Below are 22054 nucleotides of genomic sequence, written 5' to 3' on the forward strand. Positions count from 1 at the left end.
TTGATGAAATTATTTCAAAAGACCTGAAATTACAAGATCAATTAATAAACAGAATAAAATATTATTCGTTATCTTAAAACTTTGAGCACTAAAAAAATCTTTTTCTTTTCTTATGGTTAAAGAATCTTTGGAAACTTTGGCTTTAAAGGAAAATTATTTGGTTTAATAAATCATTGTTAAATGCAACAATAAGGCACATAAAAATTACTAAAACATATATTAATCATAATTAAGTTTCATGCTTAGCTGGCTAAAGCCTTTTTTAAAACTACATATAATCGTCCTATACACCATACTTCTTAATCAAATTAACAAATTCTACCTGAAGCTCTTATGGTTTCAAATCCCTGATATACTAGGGTAGTTCACACTCAATGAGACCAATGATAGGCCCAATTTTGTTCTCCGAAATCTTCACACTCTCATATCTCATTCAAAAGTGGAAAACGTGGGCGCATATAAACAATCCATGCTGCGTCACATTATGAAGGGAAAGCCAAAAAAGACGACATTTGCGCTTAGTTTTTTGGATTAATGATAAGGAATTAATTTTGCACTTGATAAACACAAAGCTTCCTCGAAAAGAGGTTAAGACACACCCCCCGTTTGAAAGTCAAATTAACTTCCTTAACGAGATTCAAGGTTTTTTTGCGCTGAGCACTAGCAACATTTCTCACTAAACTCAACTCACCATAATCACATGAGAATGGCCACATCCCGAAAACGTGACAATTTTGCTCCTAACTAAATGAAACCCCGTGAAATGCATACACAATATTATACTCCTCACTAGGACTCATAATACCTCACATTTTAGGATAGAAGGATGGGGATTGGTTTGTACCATACAACATTCCATGCACATGACAATCATAAGATCACATACACAAATCCTAAAATGGATAATCCTATTAATCATGATGTTGTAATATAACAACTATACTAGATAATAATCATTTCATAATCAATAGGTAATAAATCATTATTAATAAATCAATAAGTACCTACGAAATCAGGTTGAAATGTAAATGTAAACAATAATGGTAAAAATAAAACGAAATAAATCTTAGACAAGAAAATTAAGATTTATAGGTACTTAAAACTAAATTTGTTAAGCATCAAAAAGAGTAGTAAGAAAAAATTTTTCAAAATCCTTGGGCAGAAAGTTTTTCAAACCTAATGAATAAGAACTGTAATATCTTAATCAACAAATAAAACTTTTTAATACTTAAAGAATAGCAAAATAATAATATCCTCGTTAGAATTTTCATTGGAATTATGAAAAAATACCAATTTTTCTTTGTAAAAAATATGAGACTTTAAATATGAATTTTCAATCATTCCTTGATCTGAATAAAAATGTTTTACTTGATTGAAATTCATATATAATTTTTAAAAAAAATCTGCTAAAAAAATACTTGATTTTTTTTTTCTTAGAATAAATATCGAATCACGCAACCTCGACACATTTATTCCTTTTTGTTAAACTTTTCAGGTAAGTTTTATAATGAATTGTACTTTTGAAAAGAAATTAAACTCAATAAAATTAAATTTGAGCATATGAAATAGAATAAAATTTTATCGCATTTCATTTGATCCTTATTTTAGGCATAAAAATAGGCATCTGAAAAATGTGGCTTTTTTACTAAAAAAAATCTCAATTTCCATAAAATAAGAATCAATTATTATCATAATTTTTAATAACCGCTTTTATTTTAATATCTGCGATAAAATGAAGGAAAGGTTAATTTAAAATATGCATAGTTTATCTTAAATTAATTCTGTGATATTCATATAAATAATAATCAATAATTTAATAATATCCTACATCGTGTTCATTATTATAAATGCTTATCTCATAGAAAATAGAGTTTATATTTAAACATGAACGAAAATATATGTACCTAGGAAATAATTGCTATAAAATACTTCTCAAAGTTTAAAATTGTCCGAAGTCACTAGGTACATATATTACTACGAATCTCTGCTCTCGGAATGAAGAAAAAATCTTTACGCGTGGATTATTAGGAATCCTTGCCTCCGGAGTGAAAGAAAAAACTTTATTTGCTTACAAATTAAAACAAATATCTTGATTTTTTGCGATAATCTTTTTAAAATAATAATCAGAAATATTTTTAAACATTATCATAATAATTTTACATGTTGTGTTCTTTACTTTAATGCATTATCTCATATGAGAATCTGAGAAATAACATTTTTTAAGCAAACGTGAACCATGAAAAAAATACCTCGAAAAATAATTTTAAAAAATCTATTTTTCTCAATCTAAAAAAAAACTGCAAAAATCATTTGGTAGTTAATACACACAAACTTTTGCTTTTCAAAATCATACTTAAAGAAACCAAAATCTTTTAAATCTGCTTTAAAAGTCTAAACAATTTTGTAGAATTTTTGTGCTTAAATATGAATAATAAAATTAGTTGAATAATGAATACTTATTCTTTGCAGAACCTTTTTAGGTTCCCTTCACAAGCTTAATATAACTTGTAATATTTTTTCTTTAAAGATCATTTTCACATAAATAGTTTATGTCGTAGATTAGATATGTGTGGTTTGAAATTTTTCAATGACTTTCTGGCGGCAACACCCGCCATATTTCCACCCGCCATTTGCAGGCCTCTTACCCTTTGTCGGGCGGCAAGGTTGGCAGCAGCCAAGTCGATTCTTGATTCATGACAGCACCAGGGCAAGTAATAAAAGTGTGACTGTCATAAAATTTAGAATCATCTACCGGTTTTTGTCCAGCCGGAACCGAAACTCCCGTCGGCTCTTGTCCGGCTGGAACCGAATCATTCAGCGGCTCAATACCCGCCGTAACAATATCCTCAACGGCTACAGTAACGTTACCAATATCATCAGGAATAACTGCAGCACAACTAACATCATTATCAATAGCAGCTACGGCAGACCCAACCGGCTCATTATCAACAGCTACGGCAGTACTAACCGGCTCATTATCAACAGCTACGGCAGTACCAACCGGTTCATTATCCACCGCTACGGCAGCTTTATATGCAGATTTCTGCTGACCAGCTCCATAGTCAGCACTTGTACAGATAAAACCACTACCAAAAATGGTTCGCCACAACATAGACTGGCCCACTTTCTGGTAGGTTGATGGAAACACGTCAGGATGTGTATTTCCAATGATGATATCTAAGCCTCCACTAATATATGTAAATCTTTCTGGCGGCATCTTAAATATTTTGGCGGCGGTTTCCGGATGGACCGAGCGCATCTCGTTGCCACCTCCGAGGTTAGGCATAACAGCTGCCTCAAATTCTCTCAAGTTACCATCCCTGTCCTTCAGATAGAACACCACACTGCGGCAGGATGATTCACTACCGTCAGCAACAGAAATGTTTGTATATCTGCCGGTAGATTTCAGCTTCAACTTGTGGGACATCTTCTCAGATATAAGTGGTAGACTCGAACCCGAATCAAACATGACGGCGGCATGGCAGGCGCCGCCGCCAGGTGCTACAACTGGAACTATTTGCAGCAGGAAGGTACATGTGCTAGGCTCAGAACTTAATTTGTAGACTGTATTCACACTAGCACTAGCCTCATGCAACATACGACTATGATAACCGTCGCAATTATTGGTGCCACAGACACCAAGCTTATCCGATTTATTACAATTGTCAGCAGCATGACCCTCACACAGGCAGAGTTCACACAATTTATTCTGCTGGACAACTTTTTTTCGGTCAACAACATCCATCTTCTTAAATGTGGGACAACGGAAAATAGGATGTTTATCCTCGCAATTTTCAACAGGACATGCACTGTTCCACTTGGAAGCCTTGTCCTTTCCAGCCTTTCCATTCTCATTGTCACTGCGGCCAGACACTTGCGCGGCGGCAGCTCTATCACGATTTCTCTTGCCGGCGCCATTGTCATAGGACATATCACCGGCCAACATGGCACCCCTGGTCCTCTCCAGCAGTTCTACAATCTTCTGGATGTTTGGTTGGTTCATGCTACCTAGCTCCATCATAATTTTGTCTCTCAAATTTTCAGGGCACTTGTCTTTAAAAATATGAATAAGAGTTAGGTGATTGTAATCCTTAGCTGCAGAACCAACGATGGCTTCTACCTCCTGCATCATGCTCTTGAAGGTAGCAATTGCGCTAACCACGTCCACAGGTTTATCCACAGGTTTCATCTTGTTCAACTTAGTTAAAATCCTCATGAACCGGCGAGTGTTTGATAAAAACATCTGATCAAGAAACGCCCATTGTTCATTATGATCTCTAATCGCTGACACTTGCTTGCGTAGTTCCGGGTTGGTTATCACCTTCTCCATACACAACATCAGACTTAACCTCTGGTCAGCAAATCCATAACCAGAGCACAGGTCCTTAAAGACCTGTTTAAAGTTTGGGTAATCCGTGTCAGTACCGTCGAACGACGGCAACAAACTGTTGTCCCAGCGCCCATACTGCGGGTTGGAACTCCGAATGTCCACGGCAGACATACTTCTGGAGAGAATGGCAGGTGTCCCACTCTCATCCAAGTTAGATGAACGACGTTCCATCTCTCTAAGCCTTCGGTACATATCACGTACTTCTTGGCGCAACTCCATGGAAATTTTAAGCACTCCCATGTCCATCTTCACCTTCTCAATGACGTCGAGGTTCTTGGCGACAGTGCTTGACCTCGCGTCGTCTGAATCATTGTCAAGCCAGTACAGAATTTTTGTACACTGCTCCAACGACGCATAAACTTTATCTGCAACAGTTTTCTGCTCACTAGCTTCATCCAAATCACGCTTGAACTCGCGCAGCTCACTAGTATCCACGGCAGGTTTTAGACTTTTTATTAGGTCAGATTGATCCTTGACCTCACTAAAAATGTCACGAATTGATTTTAAATTCACATTTTCACATGAACTAAAACTTTGGCAGGCTTTTAGATTTTCATAAAACACTTTTATCTGTTCGTCAAACACCTCTAGCCTTTCATTGCCAATAGCGATAGCTCGCTCAATTTTCTGCTTTTTAGTGAGCACCATATTGATTCACTAGGTAATTATTTCACAGAAAAATTGTCAATGTTTTTTTTGCATCAATATACTATATGCTATTGATTTATTGAAGAATGCTAACGCCTATTCTTCAGATTCTTTGAAGAATGCTAATGCCTATTCTTCAGAACCATTTGAAATTGCTTGTGCAGCGCCTTCAACCATCATTCATTTGAAATTGCTTGTGCAGCTCTTTCTTTTTTGCATCAATAATCTAGATGCTATTGATCTCTTGATGAATGCTAACGCCTATTCATCAGATACTTTGAAATTGCTTGTGCAGCGCCTTCAACCATCATTCATTTGAAATTCGCTTGTGCAGCTCCATCAAACTTTAAGACTTTGAAATTTGCTAACGCCTAAACTTCAAGTCCTTTGAAATTGTCTCAACCATGACACTTTGGTTGAGCTTGACTTCCGAATTAGCGGGAAGTTCACGAGATCAGTTGGCGAACATACAAACCCCCAATACCAGGAACCATCAAGTTTCAACAGCAGGTTTGAATATAGATTTATTGATGAAATTATTTCAAAAGACCTGAAATTACAAGATCAATTAATAAACAGAATAAAATATTATTCGTTATCTTAAAACTTTGAGCACTAAAAAAATCTTTTTCTTTTCTTATGGTTAAAGAATCTTTGGAAACTTTGGCTTTAAAGGAAAATTATTTGGTTTAATAAATCATTGTTAAATGCAACAATAAGGCACATAAAAATTACTAAAACATATATTAATCATAATTAAGTTTCATGCTTAGCTGGCTAAAGCCTTTTTTAAAACTACATATAATCGTCCTATACACCATACTTCTTAATCAAATTAACAAATTCTACCTGAAGCTCTTATGGTTTCAAATCCCTGATATACTAGGGTAGTTCACACTCAATGAGACCAATGATAGGCCCAATTTTGTTCTCCGAAATCTTCACACTCTCATATCTCATTCAAAAGTGGAAAACGTGGGCGCATATAAACAATCCATGCTGCGTCACATTATGAAGGGAAAGCCAAAAAAGACGACATTTGCGCTTAGTTTTTTGGATTAATGATAAGGAATTAATTTTGCACTTGATAAACACAAAGCTTCCTCGAAAAGAGGTTAAGACAAATATGTATATAAAATTAGATATAATCATGAAAAAAAAATTGCAGTAACAAGAAAATTACTGAAAACTTATAAAAAGTGTAATTTACCAAAAACATTGAGAATAGAAAGTTTTACAGTGGTTTGTGACCTCCATCATAAGCGTAGAGGAGTGGCCCTTTGTCTCTAGCGGCTGTGCCCCTAAAATAGAAATTTAATTTGCATTTTAAATTTTAAGGGACTAATAGAACTAAAAAATTTAATATTGCCCCCCCCCCCCCTCCTTTAAAAAGCTTGGGCGTCCTTTACATGATCTCCTAAATTCTAATTTAAAAATTGATAAGACAAACTTTTATTTGCTTATATCTTTATATCATAGCCAGCACAAAGTATTCTAATAAACATTTCATTTTTAAAGCAAAGCTTTTCTATAATTTAGGAAACATAGCAACTACATAATTGTTACCAGAAAGTCCCTACGTCTATTTAAAAAATGCAAATTTTTAACTTTTTTGACAACAAATTTTTGTATTATATAATTATCCTATTCATTTTTGGAATATGATTCCTATTACAACAAGTTACTCTGTTACAAGCATCCCCTCGTAATAATGTAATCAAGTCCTAAAAATGTGCTTTGTTTAGACTTATACATTTAAATTCTGTTTATTCAGTTCTGACACTCTACAAGTTTGCATATTTGTTTCTTCTTCGCTTTTATGGATGTTTTTATCCTTGTTTATGATTAATGATGTATTTTCGTGCGCGCTCTGGTACTACACACTAAAACTTTTAGTTGTGAATTACAATTATTTTATTTATTTTCAACCCTGTGAAAAAAAAAGTTTTAAAAGGCCAGTCCCATTTTACACACAGAAAAATATTAAAACAATTCTTTCCTTATATAAAAGTTAGAATATTTTAGTGTTCTTTCTGTAGCTAACCTCACTAACCACTGGACCATTATGGTTCTCCTCTACAATGAAGCTTCTCTTAGGTTCTGGGAAGGTTCCAAGAAAAAATCGCACCTAGAAAAAATAAACCCCCCCCCCCCAATTTTTTTAAAAATTAAAAATGTGGGGTTGTTGATTGTTGGATTCAGTATTTGCTGAACCAATACTTTTCTCCTTAACAATAAAGCTTACTATATTAGGTTCAGGGAAGGCTTTGACCTATTTGGGGGAAGGTACCTTAACCCTCCCAAGAGAAATTGCCCTGATATATATTTCCATAAAAGAAATTATTATTTTCATTTAAAACTAAAATTTAAAGATGAGGGTCAACTTTACCTCCCTCATTCTTTTCTCTCAAATGCATCTAGTTGTCTCTAGTAATTTTATAATTTTAGGGTTTAATAAAATCTAAAAATGCAACTTAAGTACAACAAAGAATTATAATTACTCCTTTATTACTTAAAATTCTGAAACATTTGCTAAAAATTGAATGTATATTCCTCACTCAACCATTTAACATTTTTTGACAGGGTAGGAAGAAATATCCCAACATTCACCTGCGCTCTTCAAACCGACATATGCATATACAATACATTCACCTCCTTAGAAAAGAGAAAGATAAAAAAATTAGCACACCACACATGTATATAAACTAGGATTTTCTCTTTTGCTCCTCACTTTTCAAAGAACCACCAACAAGATCACAAATACAATCTTTTATCATAAAGAAATGTTTGTTTCAACTTTAATTACAGCATTACTGTTCCATGCAGGGTAAATAGAATTTTTTTTAATTAAAATTTTTAAAAATGATTATTTTTATAGTGATATTATGTACATTACTTATTTATTTCAACTTTGCAAGTTTTTTTTGAAGGGTTTGCAATAAGAGTTCACCCTTTGAAATATTTCAAATAGGATTTAAAAATAATACAGTTTAAGCTTTATTACATTTCCTATTTTGTGTTGGGATTGATTACAACATTGACAATAAATTATATGCTTTCTAAAAGTTATTAATTCAGGAGGGGGTTTATAATTCATAAATATAATCATCAGTATTTGCAAGGAAATATAAAAGTAGAATTCGTGGTGGTGTGGGGGAGGGGGATGTGATGAGCTTATTTTGACATATTTTTAAAAATCTAAGGGCCAATATTATGTTTTGCCAAAGAGGAGGATTTAACAAAATTTGATATTTTAGCTACAGCCACTATGCAGCACCACCACTAGTACCAAGAACACAATGTACAACAATCTATGGTGAGAAATGTGTATTTCCATTTACCTACAAGGGCAAGACCTACAAGTAAGTTTTCTTGTTTTTTTGCCTAATTTTCTTGTTTCTAAGTTATATTTAGCTTATTATTAATTTTCTAGTTGCTTAGACCATAACCTTCAAGGAATGTCAGAAAATAGCCAAAAATAAACTTACTTTGTGAGGAAAAAAACTTTCATGAAAAATACAATCAATTTAAGATTTTATAAATATAAAAGTAGGCTAAGTAAATATTTATACTTATATACTCTGAAAATATAAATTGATATTATACTTTAATTTAGTAAGTGTACAACAGCTAACAGTGTAAATGGAAATGCTTGGTGTGCCACTGCAACCTATAGTAATGGAGTAGCTATACCTAATAACTGGGAGGACTGTAACGGAAAAAGTAAGCATAAACTATTTACATGAAGTATTTTACTTTCCATTTTATATTGCTATGACTGATTTTTGTTTATTTCAAGCAGTCTTGATATTAAATTAAAATTAAATGATATTTATTTTATAGCTTGTTCACTGTACCGAACCGCCCCAAAACCAAAACCCCAAAAGCAAAAACCCAAAATCCCAAAACCAGGGAAGAACACACCAGGATATTGTGTAACTACATCTGGACCTGATGCTGGAAGTCAGTGCGAGTTTCCCTTTACGTAAGTGAATTATAAATATCTTTTTTTATTTTACCTTAAAGATAAGTCTAAATATGACATAAACTTAAATATAAAATATCCTACTTTTTATATTTTAAACTTTGAAGCCATTAATCATTTTATTCTGAGTAATATCTAAAAGATAAATATTAATATCATAGTAAAATTAAAAGACAAATAATTTACTCAACCTAAAAATTATCTAAGGTCTCTAATGTATCTGAGTAGTTACTCTTTAAATGAAGTATGTTATAAAAACATTTTACACAATGTATGATCTTATATAACAACTCATTTATGATTCTGTAAATTTGACATTTTGGTCTGAAAATTATTTTTATTGATATTTTTTCAGGTACAAAGGAGAAACCTATTATTCCTGTGGACAATGGAAGTGGGGAGGACATGGACACGGTAAGTTCTATCCTTTGATTATAGTGTTCTGGTATATGATAAGGAAACATTGCTTAGTTTGAAGACAGTCAAATGATAAGATATAAGGTTGAGGTGGGTTAGAGAATGGCAGACAGGAATATTATTTGCTTCAAAAATTTTATGACTTTAGTTAAAAAAAAATTTATTATGTGGTGTTCTTGTTTATAAAAATTTTGAACTGTTTAGGTCAATACTGGTGTTCCACAAAGACTGATTATTATGGCAACCACATCAATGGTCAAGGCTACTATGGATTCTGTGGTGTTGGAACTGGGTGCTATTGATTCCAACAACAATAATTTTTTTTGGGTCTAACCAAAGACTAACCTTACTTTGTTGAATTGAACTAGTTACCTGAATATCAACTAAATTATTGATAATTTTTGTTATTTCTGTTAAAAGTTATTTGTTATTCAATTTTGTGAATAAAAATACATTCTGTTGTAATTAATTTTTTTCATCAATTATACCAACATTTTATTCTAAAATGCAGTTTTAAAAAAGGGTTCCATTCAAATCATAGGTAAAAGTCTTTAGAGAAAGTAACAAAACCGATCATTGTTTGAAATAACCAAATAGATTTTGTTGGTTAAAGATCAGAATATACAAACTGAAAAATTTGGGTTTAGAGTTAGCAATGCAAATTTTAAAAAAGGAGAAAAGTGAAAATTTGAGTTTACTTAGTTTTTGAATTACATTCTCTCATTTGTTGGATTAAAATCTTTAGTGTCCCCCATCAAATGTAAAATATTATTTGCTTTACTCCTCTCGCCAAATAGAACACATCCCCAACAAATGAAATAACAAAAAGTTTAGGCATGATTGAGGGAGAGGGGTCTCTTTTTCTTTGTGTAGCTAAAAAAAGTCAAAACTGCTAAAAACATAACCATTTAGATACTTTTCTTTATTGCAGTGTTGCGGAGCCGGAGCCGCCATATTTTGCTGGAGCCGGAGCCGTAGTTTTCGTTAAAAAACGGCTCTAGCTTCGGACTAGATCAATAAAGAGATTTTTTATAAATTATAATTTGGTAACTCTTGTTTTGTCATGTGCAAATGCCCCTATTAAGTTTTTCAAGTCCATTTTTATCAAAAATTGAACGTTTAAAACCTTCAAAAGTCAAAACTAGACGCTGGAAAAAAATATGTCGAGTTTTTTCTTGATTTTAGGTCGGAGCCGGAGGGAGCCGCACCAAAATCAAACAGCTCCAGAACGCTACTTCATTGAATAACCTTTAAAAGAAGTTGTTTTTTTTGCTTCATGACTGCAGGGGCAATAACCCTGTGGGTTGTTTACCTCCATGCCCTAAGCCTGTGGGCTATCCAACCTTTACCAATTTTAACCTCGGCTTAGGAATCATAACTAAGTTTAACAATAAAATTCTTTACCAGTATTATTTACCAAGGAGAGAGGGGACATTGGGCTGTTTATTACACTAGTCCCCAAAGTTCTATAATAACGTTTTCTTATTTGTTGGCTTAAATACTTTAGGGACTTATATTGAATTTTGATTGTTTGGTTCAATTAGTTGAGTGTTTAAACGTTTCAACCACTAATTGTAATATACAGAAGGATTAATCTTGTGTATCATCATTAGGGATGCACATCAAGTAATCGTACATTGTACAGGATAGTGTCTTTATATATAAAAAACACAGCTGAGAACAAGGATATTACTGCTATTACAATAATTTTTATTTGTTTCTAAATAAGGATAAAGGGGGAGTTTTTCAGTGCTTTATCAGCAGTTTGAGGGAAATTACATATAATTATATATTCTCTCCTTCTTGAAAATTAAAAGATTTTCAATATTTAATGATTTGTGGCAAACAATACCACAATTAATCTTATAATATGTTTGTGAAATAAGTTTAAATGCAGCTATGAACGTGAATTAGAAGGTTGAAAAAGATAATGTCTTAAAAGTTACAAGGATTGCATATCATTAGAAACAAGTGCAAAATATTTGGCACATATTCCAGTTCTATTGGTGTGAATACTATACAATTTGGGAGCTGCATTTAAAGTTGTTTTATCAGACCAAAAACCTTGTAAATTAGTCTTTATCTATTAATATATTAATGATCAGTTACTGTAGGTAAACATCTTTTTAAGGCATAATTTGTAGAACTTCCCAATCTACGGAGAAAAATGATTCTGATTTGGTTAGGTGGGTTTAAATGAACATATGGACATTCTGGTGTAGATTATAGAGCTGCTATGCTTTCAAATCATATCTTCTAAGTTTGAAATTATAATAAAACAATTCTAATATGTCTAAATTAACAAAAAGAGCTAACCATTAAAAGTTAATAAAATAAATGTAAAAATTGAAAAAATTGCAGTAATCTATAATACAAAGTAGCATGATGTCTGTCTGTTTGTCTGTTTGTTTGTAGCAAAGGATCTCGCTAACCGCTGAACCGATCGGGTTCTCCTTTATAGGGTAGCTTCTCATAGGTTCTGGGAAGGTTTTTAACTATTTTCTTGGAGGGTGGGAAACCCCCCCCCAAAAAAAAAAAAAAAATTTCGTTTTAAAACTAAAATTAAAACGGTCGACTATCCCCCCCCCCTGCAAAAAAAATCACCCCCCCTCCCCCCAAATTTAAAAAAAAAATTTCTTTAAAATCTAAAACACGAAAAATTTGTTTGATCAAACCTCTTGGGGCAAAGCCCCTAGAGGCTAGGGGGCGAATCCGCTAGTAAATAAATAACTTAAAACCTAACTTAAACTAAAAACCTAATAATATAAAAAATATAAATTACAAATTCGTGGCCTTCATCTTATGCAGGAAATTATAGCGAGTAGGTATTTCAATCAGTCCGCCTTTTCGAGCGCGCTTTGGTACTTGACATATATTCTTTTAGTTGTGAATTACAAATATATTTTCTTAGTACAACCTTTGGAAAAAAAGGTTTTAAAACGCCCAATTTTAAACACAAAAAAACATCAATACAATACTTTTTATCAATAAAAGTAAAAAGATGTTTGTTTGCGTGTCTTATTGTGTAACTATCTATTTGTAGCTAATCTCAATAACCGCTGGACCAATTCGGTTTTCCTTTATATAAAGCTTTTCATAGGTCCTGGGAAGATGTATAACTATTTTGTGGGAGGGTACTGCCACCCTCCCAAGAGTAATCGCCCCAAGAAAAAAAATTACCCCTTCAAAACTTTATGAAACTAAATTCAAGAATGGATGGTCAAATTCAACCCCCCATCATGTCAGGTGCGCCTAGAGGCCTCTAGGTGCATAGCATATAATAAAGTAAATACATTTCTCTATGTATGTCCAGTCCACTTAGATCTTGTAAATGGCTTGACTGACAATTCAATATTTTGAGGGAATTTTACAAAGAACGAGAAAAAAATTCTCCATTAAATTTTGAGGTTTTTTAAACGTTTTTCTAAATTTTTTCTTTATTGAAACTGTATATAAAAGTAACTGTCTGAGGATTTCACTTACTTTACACTCCCAAGAGAAATTGTCCTTGGATAAATGAATTTTCCCCCAAAAAATTATTATTTTCTTTTTAAAACTAGAATTCAAAATTAAGGGTCAACTATACCCTTTTTTGTCTCAAGTGAACTTAGAGGTCTCTAGTGGCATAGCCGGTAGTAATTTTATTATATTAAGTTTCTATAAAATCTTAGCAACTGAAAACTACTAAAAGTATTAAAATTACTATTTTTCCTTAAAATTCTTATTTTAAACAAATAAAAAAGTTAAATTTATCTAACAAACACCTAAACAACTGTAAAGATTTGCTGTAAATTTGCTAAAAACTGGCTGTTCTTTTTAACAGGATTGGAAATCCCCCCATATGCTAATTGTTCACTCCATTTAACATTTTCTGACAGGGTAGGAAGAAATATCCTTACATACACATGCCCTCATTCACACCGACGTATGCATAAACCCTAGTTCACCCCCTAAATAGGAAAAAATATTAAAATTAGCACCCCACACATGTATATAAATTGAGATTTTCTATTCTGCTCCACACTTTTCAAATAACCACCAACAAGAGCACAAACATTCATTAGAAATGTTTGTTTCAAGTTTGATTACAGCATTGCTGTTCCAGGCTGCATATGTTGCCTCTCATGGAAGGTAAATTTTGGATTTTCACTAAACTACATAAATACATTTGGTTTTACTTAGTTTTATTAAATAAATAATTTATGTAGATTTATATACAAAAGTTATCTATATCAAATTTGCATGTTTCTTTAGTAGAGTGGGCAATAAGAGTTAAACTCTTTTAAAAATTCTAACATTCTAAGTTTTAATTATAATAAAATTTATCATATTTATATGTCTTTTTTATTTTGGGGAAAATACAACACTGAAAATAATTTAAAACCTCCTGAAAGTTATAAATTCAGAAAGTATGATTGATAAATATAATCAATAATTATAAATCTGCCCCTGACATCAAAGTGTTTGCTAGAAGTAAAAAAAATATAGGGAAGGGGGGCTTATTTTACATATTTCTAAAAATCTATATCGGACAATTTAATGATGATTTAACTTAAAATCTGATTTTTTAGCATGCGTTCTTGGCGTCAGGCAGCACCAGCACCACCTTTACAATGTACAACAATCTATGGTCAGAAGTGTGTATTTCCATTTACCTACAAGGGCAAGACCTACTAGTAAGTATTCTAGTTTTTTTTGCTAAATATTCTCATTTATAAGTTTTTTAGCTCATTATTGATCGTCTAGTTGCTTCGCCTCTAACCTTTAAGGGATGTCAGAATATAGCCTAAAAGCACCCCAAGATGTGAATAAATCTGAAAAATATAGCCAATTTGAACCAGTAGTTCCCAAGATCCTTAGCTTCAGACAAAAAAAAATCTCACTGTTTTATATCCCAGGATAATATTATGTAAAAATAAAGTCATTTCATCCTTCAGTCATAAAGTTTAATCATTTCTTTAGTAAATTTTGTTTCTTACCAATCTAGTACTCATAATTTAGGCTGAGTAAATCAATTTTCAGAAACCCTTCATATTCTGAACATATAAATTATCATTATACTCTTAGTGAGTGTACCACAGACAACAGTGAAAATGGACAACCTTGGTGTGCCTATGAAACCTATAGTGATGGAGTAGCTATACCTAATAGATGGGAGGACTGTAACAGACAAAGTAAGTATAAACTATTTACATGAGAGGTTGGGTGACTTTGTTTATAATTTATTTCAAATATTTATAAGGGCTTTCAGTTTTCACACTATGAGGGAAAGCATCAATATACCTAATAATGTTTTTTTTATAGCTTGTGCACTGCAAGAACCACCAAGATCCTGCAGTAGAACAACATCTGGACCTGATGCTGGAAGTAAATGTATTTTTCCCTTTAGGTAAGTGATTTATAAATAACTTTTTTCAAAAATTTTCAAGCAAAGATAAATCCAAATCTTACATGATTTTTCAAATATCTTACTTTTATATATTAAACTTTAAGGCCATTACTAATTTATTTATATTCAAAATAGTGTTTAAAATACACATTTTAATATCATAATAAAACTTAAACACAGATATTCTAATCAACCTGAAAATGATCCTATCTTAAGTAATTGTTCTTTAAATGGGGTGTGTTATAAAACAGAGCAATTTCACCCAAAATATGATCTTATTTATTAACTCATTTATAATTCAATATTATTTTATATTTTCTTAAAATTATTTTTCTTGTTATTGCATAATTTTCCAACTATTTCATAATTGATATTATTTTAGCTACCAAGGACAAACCTATTATTCCTGTGCACAATGGAGGTGGGGAGGACATGGATATGGTAAGTTAGAATTTGAAAGTGCTATTGTATCCTATGATTAGTATGCAGTAATATGACATGAAAACATTGCCAAGTTTAAAGACAGTTAATAAAAGGGGAAAATAGTAAGATTAGAAGTTTAATTGTGTTAGAGTGTGTCAGATTTCTTATTTGTTTATTGTGTGGTGTTCTTGTTTATTATAATTCTGAACTGTTTAGGTAAAACCTGGTGTTCCACAAGGACTGATCGTTACGGCCGCCACATCAATGGCAAAGGCTACTATGGATTCTGTGATGATAGTTGTTCTACAAATTCTTACCCTAGTAATGGTGGATATCCCGCACCCACTTCTAGAATCTGGTGAAACCATCACATTCCATCAAAAATTAAGCATTGATAATTTCTAAAAAGTTTTAGCTGTTTTAACAGTTTACAAAACATACAAAAACTTTTTTTTAAATGTAATTCTTAACCTAACTCTAAACTACAGTTACCTGAATCTCAACTAAATTCTTACAAATTTTTGTTATATCTATTGAAAGTTATTTGTTATGTTTTCAATTTTGTTAATAAAAATATATTCTGTTGAAAAATTGTGTTTTTTTTTCTCAATTATTTTTGTACAGCTTAGTCCATTTAAATTAGAAAACTTATTGGTAACATACCTAACCTAAAATATTTAATAGATTTTTTATGCCTTTATGAAAAAAGGCATCTAGTTTTTAATTCTTCCAACAAATCAATTTTATACAATGCTTTCTTGTCATTTTTAAGGCCCGTAGACATCTGAAATTGTGGTTTTCATACACCCTAGTTCACACTAACTCTAATAATATTTGAATATAGTAATCTAGAAGAATGTTTATCTCTCGGCTATTATTAAAGATGGCTAGACAATTTTGTGCGTGTCCCCTGATAATGAATTTTGACTATAAGGGAGTGAAAGTCATTTTTTGCTTCCTTTACCCTTTCACAACCTTTGTTTTTAGGTAGTTTTACACTTGAAAATTTTAAAAGGCTGTAATTTCCTTATTTTTTTTAGCTAGAAGAAATTTTTTTCTTTATGTAGAAATTTCAAAACATAAATTTCGGCGGTGGCAGAAGATGCTGGAAAACAGTGGCGGGATAGAGATATTGAAAAAATTCCAACTCTGGGTTATTTGTCATACCCATATTTAAAAAGTTGCTCAGTTATGGCTCTCTATCTTTCACACACAGAATATGAGATAGAGAAAAGCGCTAAGGGTTTATGTCACAAATATACAAAAGAAATTGAAAATTTGATTTTTGTTGCCAAAAATAATATCTTTGTTAATCCAGGTTAATTTGAAGGTGCCTGAACAATACTAAATATATTCTTTATTCCTTTTTTTGCCCCAAACACAAAGTAACTATGATAATAAATTCCGGAATCTATTCCGTCTGTTTGTACAAAAGGATCTTGCTAACCCTTGAACCATTATGGTTCTCCTTTACAGTGTAGCCTTTTATAGGTCCTGGTTAGGTTTATAGCTATTTTGTGGGAGGGTACCAACACCTACCAGGATGTATCGATAAAATACACAAAAATCTTTATAAAGTCCCACTGGTCAGCGCCACTTGCATTTTGATTTATACCTTGTTTTAAAACTTTTATAAGTTATTATACAATTAAATATTTATATTAAAACAAGGATGAAAACATCCATAAAAGCGAAGCACTGAAAAGGTAGGACAAACGGACATTAACACTTAGTGTCAGAACTGAATAATAATAATATAAATGTATAAGAGTCAAAGCAAAATTGTAAGTAAATTTGTTAAAAAAACTGCTTGATTCAGGATAATGTTTATGTACATACTTACATTTTTAGGACCTGATTATACAGTTGCTTCGCTTATTAAATTATACTTTGTTGTCCCAGGAATCAATATACCAAAAATCAGATCAATTGGATGATTAGATAACATAAAAATTTGTTGTTAAAAAAGTAAAAAATCAACATGTTTAAAATGGACGTACGGACATTTTGGTGATGATTATAGAGTTGCTACGATTTCTTAATCGTACCTAACTATGAAAGGAATCACCATGCAAAATTTGAAATCGATAGGACAATTCGGGTATAGTCCTTTCCACGACATCCCTCCATAAGGAGCGATTCTTCGTATTTTTCACAGTAGCTTTTCTCCTATTTCTAGCCCCTGCGGGGGGCTCTAACCCTGCGGGGCCAATTACCTAACCCTGTGGGGCAATCACCTAACACAATATAACCTAACCTAACCTAAAATAACCTATAAATAGCCATTTTAAAAATACGAAGAATCGCTCCTTATGGAGGGATGTCGTGGAAAGGACTATACCCGACAATTCTAATATGCCTAAATAAACGAAAAGAGCTCTCCGTTACGGACGGACGTACAGACGTACGGACGGACCGACCCTAATTATAGAAAAGCTTCGCTTTTAAAAACAATTTTGACAGAGTATATTTTATTCACAAAATTAATTGAAAACATGACAAATTACAAATTGTATGTAAATTATTAAAAGCTCGAACTTTAAAAAAAATAATAACAATGCTTTATTTTTTTAGGTGTTTTCACCAAGTATTAGCAGTATCAGTTGAAATCAATAGCATCCATCTCCAACACCACAGAATCCATAGAAGCCTTGCCCATCAAGGTGGTTGCCATAATGATCTGTCTGTGTGGAACACCAGTATTGACCTAAACAATTCAGAATTTTCATGAACAAGAACACCACAAAATAAAGTTTTAATAGTTATTTCTCGCATCGTATTATAAATGGCTTTCCGTGGATATAGAATGTACAATTATGAGATTAACACTAGTTTTTTTTTAGCCCCGAGGTGCCGAAGGCACCAGCTAAAAAAACTGGTTTTAATATTATGATTGAACATTTTATATTCGTAGAAAGCTGGATATGATACGATGCTAGACATAGGTTTTTCGTATGGATGAGAACCGGTTCCTATCCACCGGATTCAAATGAATACGATTAAATATTTTCTTTGAAAGTCATAAAATCCGTGAAGCAAATAATTTTCATATCTGAAATTCTCTAACTCACTTCAACCCCTCATGTCTCATCTTATTAATTTCAACTTTTTTTTCACTTTCTTCTGATAAAGAAATATTTCCAATATCATAAAAATTTTAATAACTCTAATTTTAGGATAAAATCACACTTAGAAATTCTAACTTACCATGTCCATGTCCTCCCCACTTCCATTGTCCACATGAATAATAGGTTTCTCCTTTGAACCTGAAAAAATTTAATTAATTAGAAAATTTGGAAAATTGGAAAATTATGCAATAGCAAGTAAAGTAATTTTCAGACTAATACGCCAAAGATTATAGAATGAGTTATTATACATTAATGTTTTATAACATAACCCATTTTAACAAGTATATTTATTTGAGACCTTAGACAATTTCAGGTTGAATAGAGTATTTTTGTTTTAATTTCATTAGGATATTAAACTAATCAGAGTATATTAATGGCTTTAAAGTTTCAAATATAAAATGTAGGATATTTGAAGGTTTATGTAATACCTAGCTTAAGCCAAAACAAGCTAAAATTTTGAAAAATGTAATTTATAATTCACTTACGTAAATGGAAACTTGCATTGTCTTCCAGTGTCAGGTCCAGATGTAGTTCTACAATATCCTCCTGCTCGTTGTTGTGATGCTACGTAGGTTGTGATGCTTCGTTGTGCTGTTACTTTTGTCTCCAGAGCACAAGCTAGAAGATAAATAACATTATGTGTATTGAAGCTTTACTTTAAACTAATGGGCTTTGAGATGGATTGAAAACTAAGAGGTTATTTTTTCCAATGCCTAACTCATTGGGAGGGCCCTAACCCAATAGGGCTTGTACCCACTGTATACTTCTGTTGTGGGGTTTTACAGTAACCTGACTTGACCTAAAGTATTAAACAACAAACAAATTTTATGTTTTTACCCATTCTCTCATGTAAATAGTTTATGCTTACTTTCTGTACTACAGGCATCCCAACTGCCAGGTACAACTCTTCCATCTCCATAGGTTGAAGTGGCACACCAATAGTTTCCATAGTTTCCATCTGTGGTACAATGACTAAAGTAGAGATAAAATTTAAATTAGTATTTATATTTAAGAGTATGAAGTAGATAGCTTTTTGTCTGTAGCAAAGGATCTCGCTAACCGCTGAACCAATCTGGTTCTCCTTCACAGTGTAGCTTCTCATAAATGTCCCTAGATGGTTTTAGACTTTTTTTTATAAATTATATCTGGGTATGGTTTTAGGCTATTTTTCTGCCCCTCCATATCCCTTTGAATAAAAAATCTCCTAGAATTTAGGGGCTTAGCCGCTGGTAAATATAAATAGGAATATAAAGCAAACAAAGAAGAATACTTACTTGTAGGTTCTGCCATTGTAGATAAATGGAAATACACATTTCTGATATTTGATGGTTGTACATTGTCCTTGTGGTGTATAGTGAGCCAATAAAGCATGAGCCAAGCTGTAGGGGATAACTCTAAAAAAAGTCAGATTTGAATTTTAATCATTTGCTTTGGACTAAACAATAGATTGTTTTACACTTAGCTGCTGGTGCTGCATTATTCTATATTTGTTTAAATATATAAAATGCTGAGTATATTTCAAGCTTTTCTCTTAGAAACCATGCTAAAGAATAGAGAAGCGGTAGTTGAAATGCTGTACCCCCTACGACCATTAACCTCATAATGACACCTTACTGATTCTAAGATTTGTCTGCTTACACTTTTATTTTAGGAAACAATGCAGTAGATGAAAAAAATGAGAGATTTGCTTTTTCCTGCATAAACAAAGCATATACTTGAAATTATTAATGACATACAATTTTTAGCATTGTTTTTAAAATTGGTAATGCTTTCCATTCTTTTAAAGTGTAAGCTTGTTAAGATAAAGACTTTCTGCAAAATTAGGGTTCAATGAAAAATATTTAAGGTGGTTGTCTGGTCTAATCCGTATTTAAAAATTTGCAAACTCCTACATATCCTTATTATAAAATAAAAGGATGTCTATGTGACTGTATGTGTGTATCAAAGGATATTGCTAACCACAGAACTAATATGGTTTTCCTTTACAGAGTAGCTTATCATGGGTCCTGGGAAGGTTCAGAACAATTGTTGGGGAAGGGTACCACACTCCAAAGAGAAATTGTCCCTAGAAAAAAATAACACCCTCCCAATTTTTTTACTTTTTCTTTTAAAACTATATTTAAAAATGGGAGGGGGGAGGGACTTCGACTTTCCCTTCCGACGAAGCCCATTTTGTTCCGAATTTGTATCACTTTTGAAAAGTGCGACTCCAGTTACATCATATTTTTCTTTCCTGAAAAAGGGAAGGGGGAAAGAAAATCTCTTCAAAAGAGATGGGGAAAACCCCCTTTTCTCTCATCTCTTTTTTCTTCCCCCCTTCCCTTTTTTTTCTTTCCCCCTTCCCTTTTTCGGGAAAGAAAAATATGACGTAACTGGAGTCGCACTTTTCAAAAGTGATACAAATTCGGAACAAAATGGGCTTCGTCTTCCCTTCCCTCAAAGGCGCTGGTACAAAGTTAAGTAAAAATCTAAAATTTACCTTTGATGCAAGGCAACATATGGTGCTGGTGCTGCCTGTGAGGCAACATATGGTGCTGGTGCTGCCTGTGAGGCAACATATGGTGCTGGTGCTGCATAGTGATCTAGTGAGGCAACATATGAGGCCTGGAACAACAATGCTGCAATTAAGCTGGAAACAAACATAGTTTCAATCTTTGTGCTCTTGTTGGTGGTTCTGCAAAAAGTGAAGAACAATAAGGAAACTCATGGTTTTTATACATGCAGGATGCGCAAAGTTTTTGGCTTTCTCTTTTTAGGGTTGAATGTATGCATAAATGCGTGGTTGTATGTGTGGGGTAGGAGATCTTTCTTTTTAAAAGCGAAGCTTTTCTATAATTAGGGTCGGTCCGTCCGTAACGGATAGCTTTTTTTGTTAATTTAGGCATGTTAGAATTGTCCTATCGATTTCAAATTTTGCATGGTGATTCCTTTAGTAGTTAGGTACGATTTAAAAAGCAACTCTATAATCATTACCAAAATGTCCGTACGTCCATTTTTAACATGTAGATTTTTTTACTTTTTTAACAACAAATTTTTATGTGATCTAATCATCCGATTAATCTGATTTTTGGTATATTGATTCCTGGGAAAGCAAAGTATAATGTTATAAGCGAAGCAACTCAAGTCCTAAATATTTAAGTATGTCCATTAAATGCAGTCAATATTTTTTTTTTCATGGAATATTGATGCAGTTACTTTTAAAAAGGTAATTAAATAATAATTCATTTATAAAAAAAATATTTTATTATAAATTTTATTAAATATTTTAGTATAAATAACAAAGATATTAAAAACCGCATGAAGATTTAGGGTTCGCAGAGTTATAAAATTTCAAAAAAAATCATATCAAGAATATAAACTTTTCAGATAATTGGCAATTAAAATCCTTATTTGTATCATAAAAGGTAATAGCTGCACTATTATTCCAAATGTTATAGTCATTTTAGAAAATATTGACTGCACTTAACATTATCCTGTATAAAGCAGTTTTTCAAAAAATTTACTTACAATTTTGCTTCGACTCTTATGCATTTATATTCTGATTATTCAGTTCTGACACTATATAAATGTTCATGTCCGTTTGTCCTACCGTTTCAGTGCTTCGCTTTTATGGATGTTGTCATCCTTGTTTTCTATTGTAAAACCAAAAAATTAAATAAAACATTAAATAAATC

The 22054-nt window shown here is 32.3% G+C and overlaps 4 protein-coding genes across 4 annotated transcripts; 2 read left to right on the forward strand and 2 right to left on the reverse strand.

Moving 5' to 3' along the window:
• Positions 1-2507: 2507 nt before the first annotated feature.
• On the reverse strand, positions 2508-6063 carry LOC145332257 (uncharacterized). The gene is made up of 2 exons (XM_080177208.1): positions 5888-6063; positions 2508-5588 (listed from the first exon to the last, which is right to left on the reverse strand). The coding sequence occupies exon 2, from the start codon at positions 5036-5038 to the stop codon at positions 2642-2644; it is 2397 nt and encodes a 798-aa protein (XP_080033334.1). The 5' UTR covers positions 5039-5588; positions 5888-6063; the 3' UTR covers positions 2508-2641.
• Positions 6064-7720: 1657 nt separating this feature from the next.
• LOC145332260 (matrix metalloproteinase-9-like) lies at positions 7721-9905 on the forward strand. Its single transcript, XM_080177210.1, has 6 exons — positions 7721-7865; positions 8296-8400; positions 8655-8761; positions 8882-9023; positions 9379-9437; positions 9645-9905. Exons 1-6 carry the CDS (start codon positions 7822-7824, stop codon positions 9740-9742), a joined length of 555 nt encoding a protein of 184 aa, XP_080033336.1. The 5' UTR covers positions 7721-7821; the 3' UTR covers positions 9743-9905.
• A 3523-nt stretch (positions 9906-13428) lies between these two features.
• Positions 13429-15843, forward strand: LOC145332261 (matrix metalloproteinase-9-like). The gene is made up of 6 exons (XM_080177211.1): positions 13429-13571; positions 14012-14116; positions 14508-14614; positions 14745-14829; positions 15212-15270; positions 15469-15843. The coding sequence occupies exons 1-6, from the start codon at positions 13507-13509 to the stop codon at positions 15612-15614; spliced, it is 567 nt and encodes a 188-aa protein (XP_080033337.1). The 5' UTR covers positions 13429-13506; the 3' UTR covers positions 15615-15843.
• A 1863-nt stretch (positions 15844-17706) lies between these two features.
• On the reverse strand, positions 17707-21161 carry LOC145331414 (72 kDa type IV collagenase-like). The gene is made up of 6 exons (XM_080176046.1): positions 20860-21161; positions 19655-19774; positions 19249-19352; positions 18866-18998; positions 18460-18518; positions 17707-17959 (listed from the first exon to the last, which is right to left on the reverse strand). Exons 1-6 carry the CDS (start codon positions 21021-21023, stop codon positions 17862-17864), a joined length of 678 nt encoding a protein of 225 aa, XP_080032172.1. The 5' UTR covers positions 21024-21161; the 3' UTR covers positions 17707-17861.
• Positions 21162-22054: the final 893 nt, after the last annotated feature.

Source organism: Acartia tonsa, chromosome 11 (assembly GCF_053477335.1).
Source record: "Acartia tonsa isolate MP-2025a chromosome 11, ASM5347733v1, whole genome shotgun sequence".
Lineage (NCBI taxonomy): Eukaryota > Metazoa > Arthropoda > Copepoda > Calanoida > Acartiidae > Acartia > Acartia tonsa.

Bases quoted from the DNA above. Each gene is read 5' to 3' on its own strand.
- LOC145331414 (XM_080176046.1), bottom strand. From the start codon at position 21,023: ATGTTTGTTTCCAGCTTAATTGCAGCATTGTTGTTCCAGGCCTCATAT. The intron at 18,519-18,865 runs GTAAGTGAATTA...AAATTTTTTCAG, and splicing joins CAATGCAAGTTTCCATTTAC to GTTCAAAGGAGAAACCTATT. The intron at 17,960-18,459 runs GTAAGTTAGAAT...TGAATTGTTTAG, and splicing joins GTGGGGAGGACATGGACATG to GTCAATACTGGTGTTCCACA.
- LOC145332261 (XM_080177211.1), top strand. From the start codon at position 13,507: ATGTTTGTTTCAAGTTTGATTACAGCATTGCTGTTCCAGGCTGCATAT. The intron at 13,572-14,011 runs GTAAATTTTGGA...CTGATTTTTTAG, and splicing joins TATGTTGCCTCTCATGGAAG to CATGCGTTCTTGGCGTCAGG. The intron at 14,117-14,507 runs GTAAGTATTCTA...TTATACTCTTAG, and splicing joins TACAAGGGCAAGACCTACTA to TGAGTGTACCACAGACAACA.
- LOC145332257 (XM_080177208.1), bottom strand. From the start codon at position 5,038: ATGGTGCTCACTAAAAAGCAGAAAATTGAGCGAGCTATCGCTATTGGC.
- LOC145332260 (XM_080177210.1), top strand. From the start codon at position 7,822: ATGTTTGTTTCAACTTTAATTACAGCATTACTGTTCCATGCAGG. The intron at 8,762-8,881 runs GTAAGCATAAAC...TTTATTTTATAG, and splicing joins GGAGGACTGTAACGGAAAAA to CTTGTTCACTGTACCGAACC. The intron at 9,024-9,378 runs GTAAGTGAATTA...ATATTTTTTCAG, and splicing joins CAGTGCGAGTTTCCCTTTAC to GTACAAAGGAGAAACCTATT.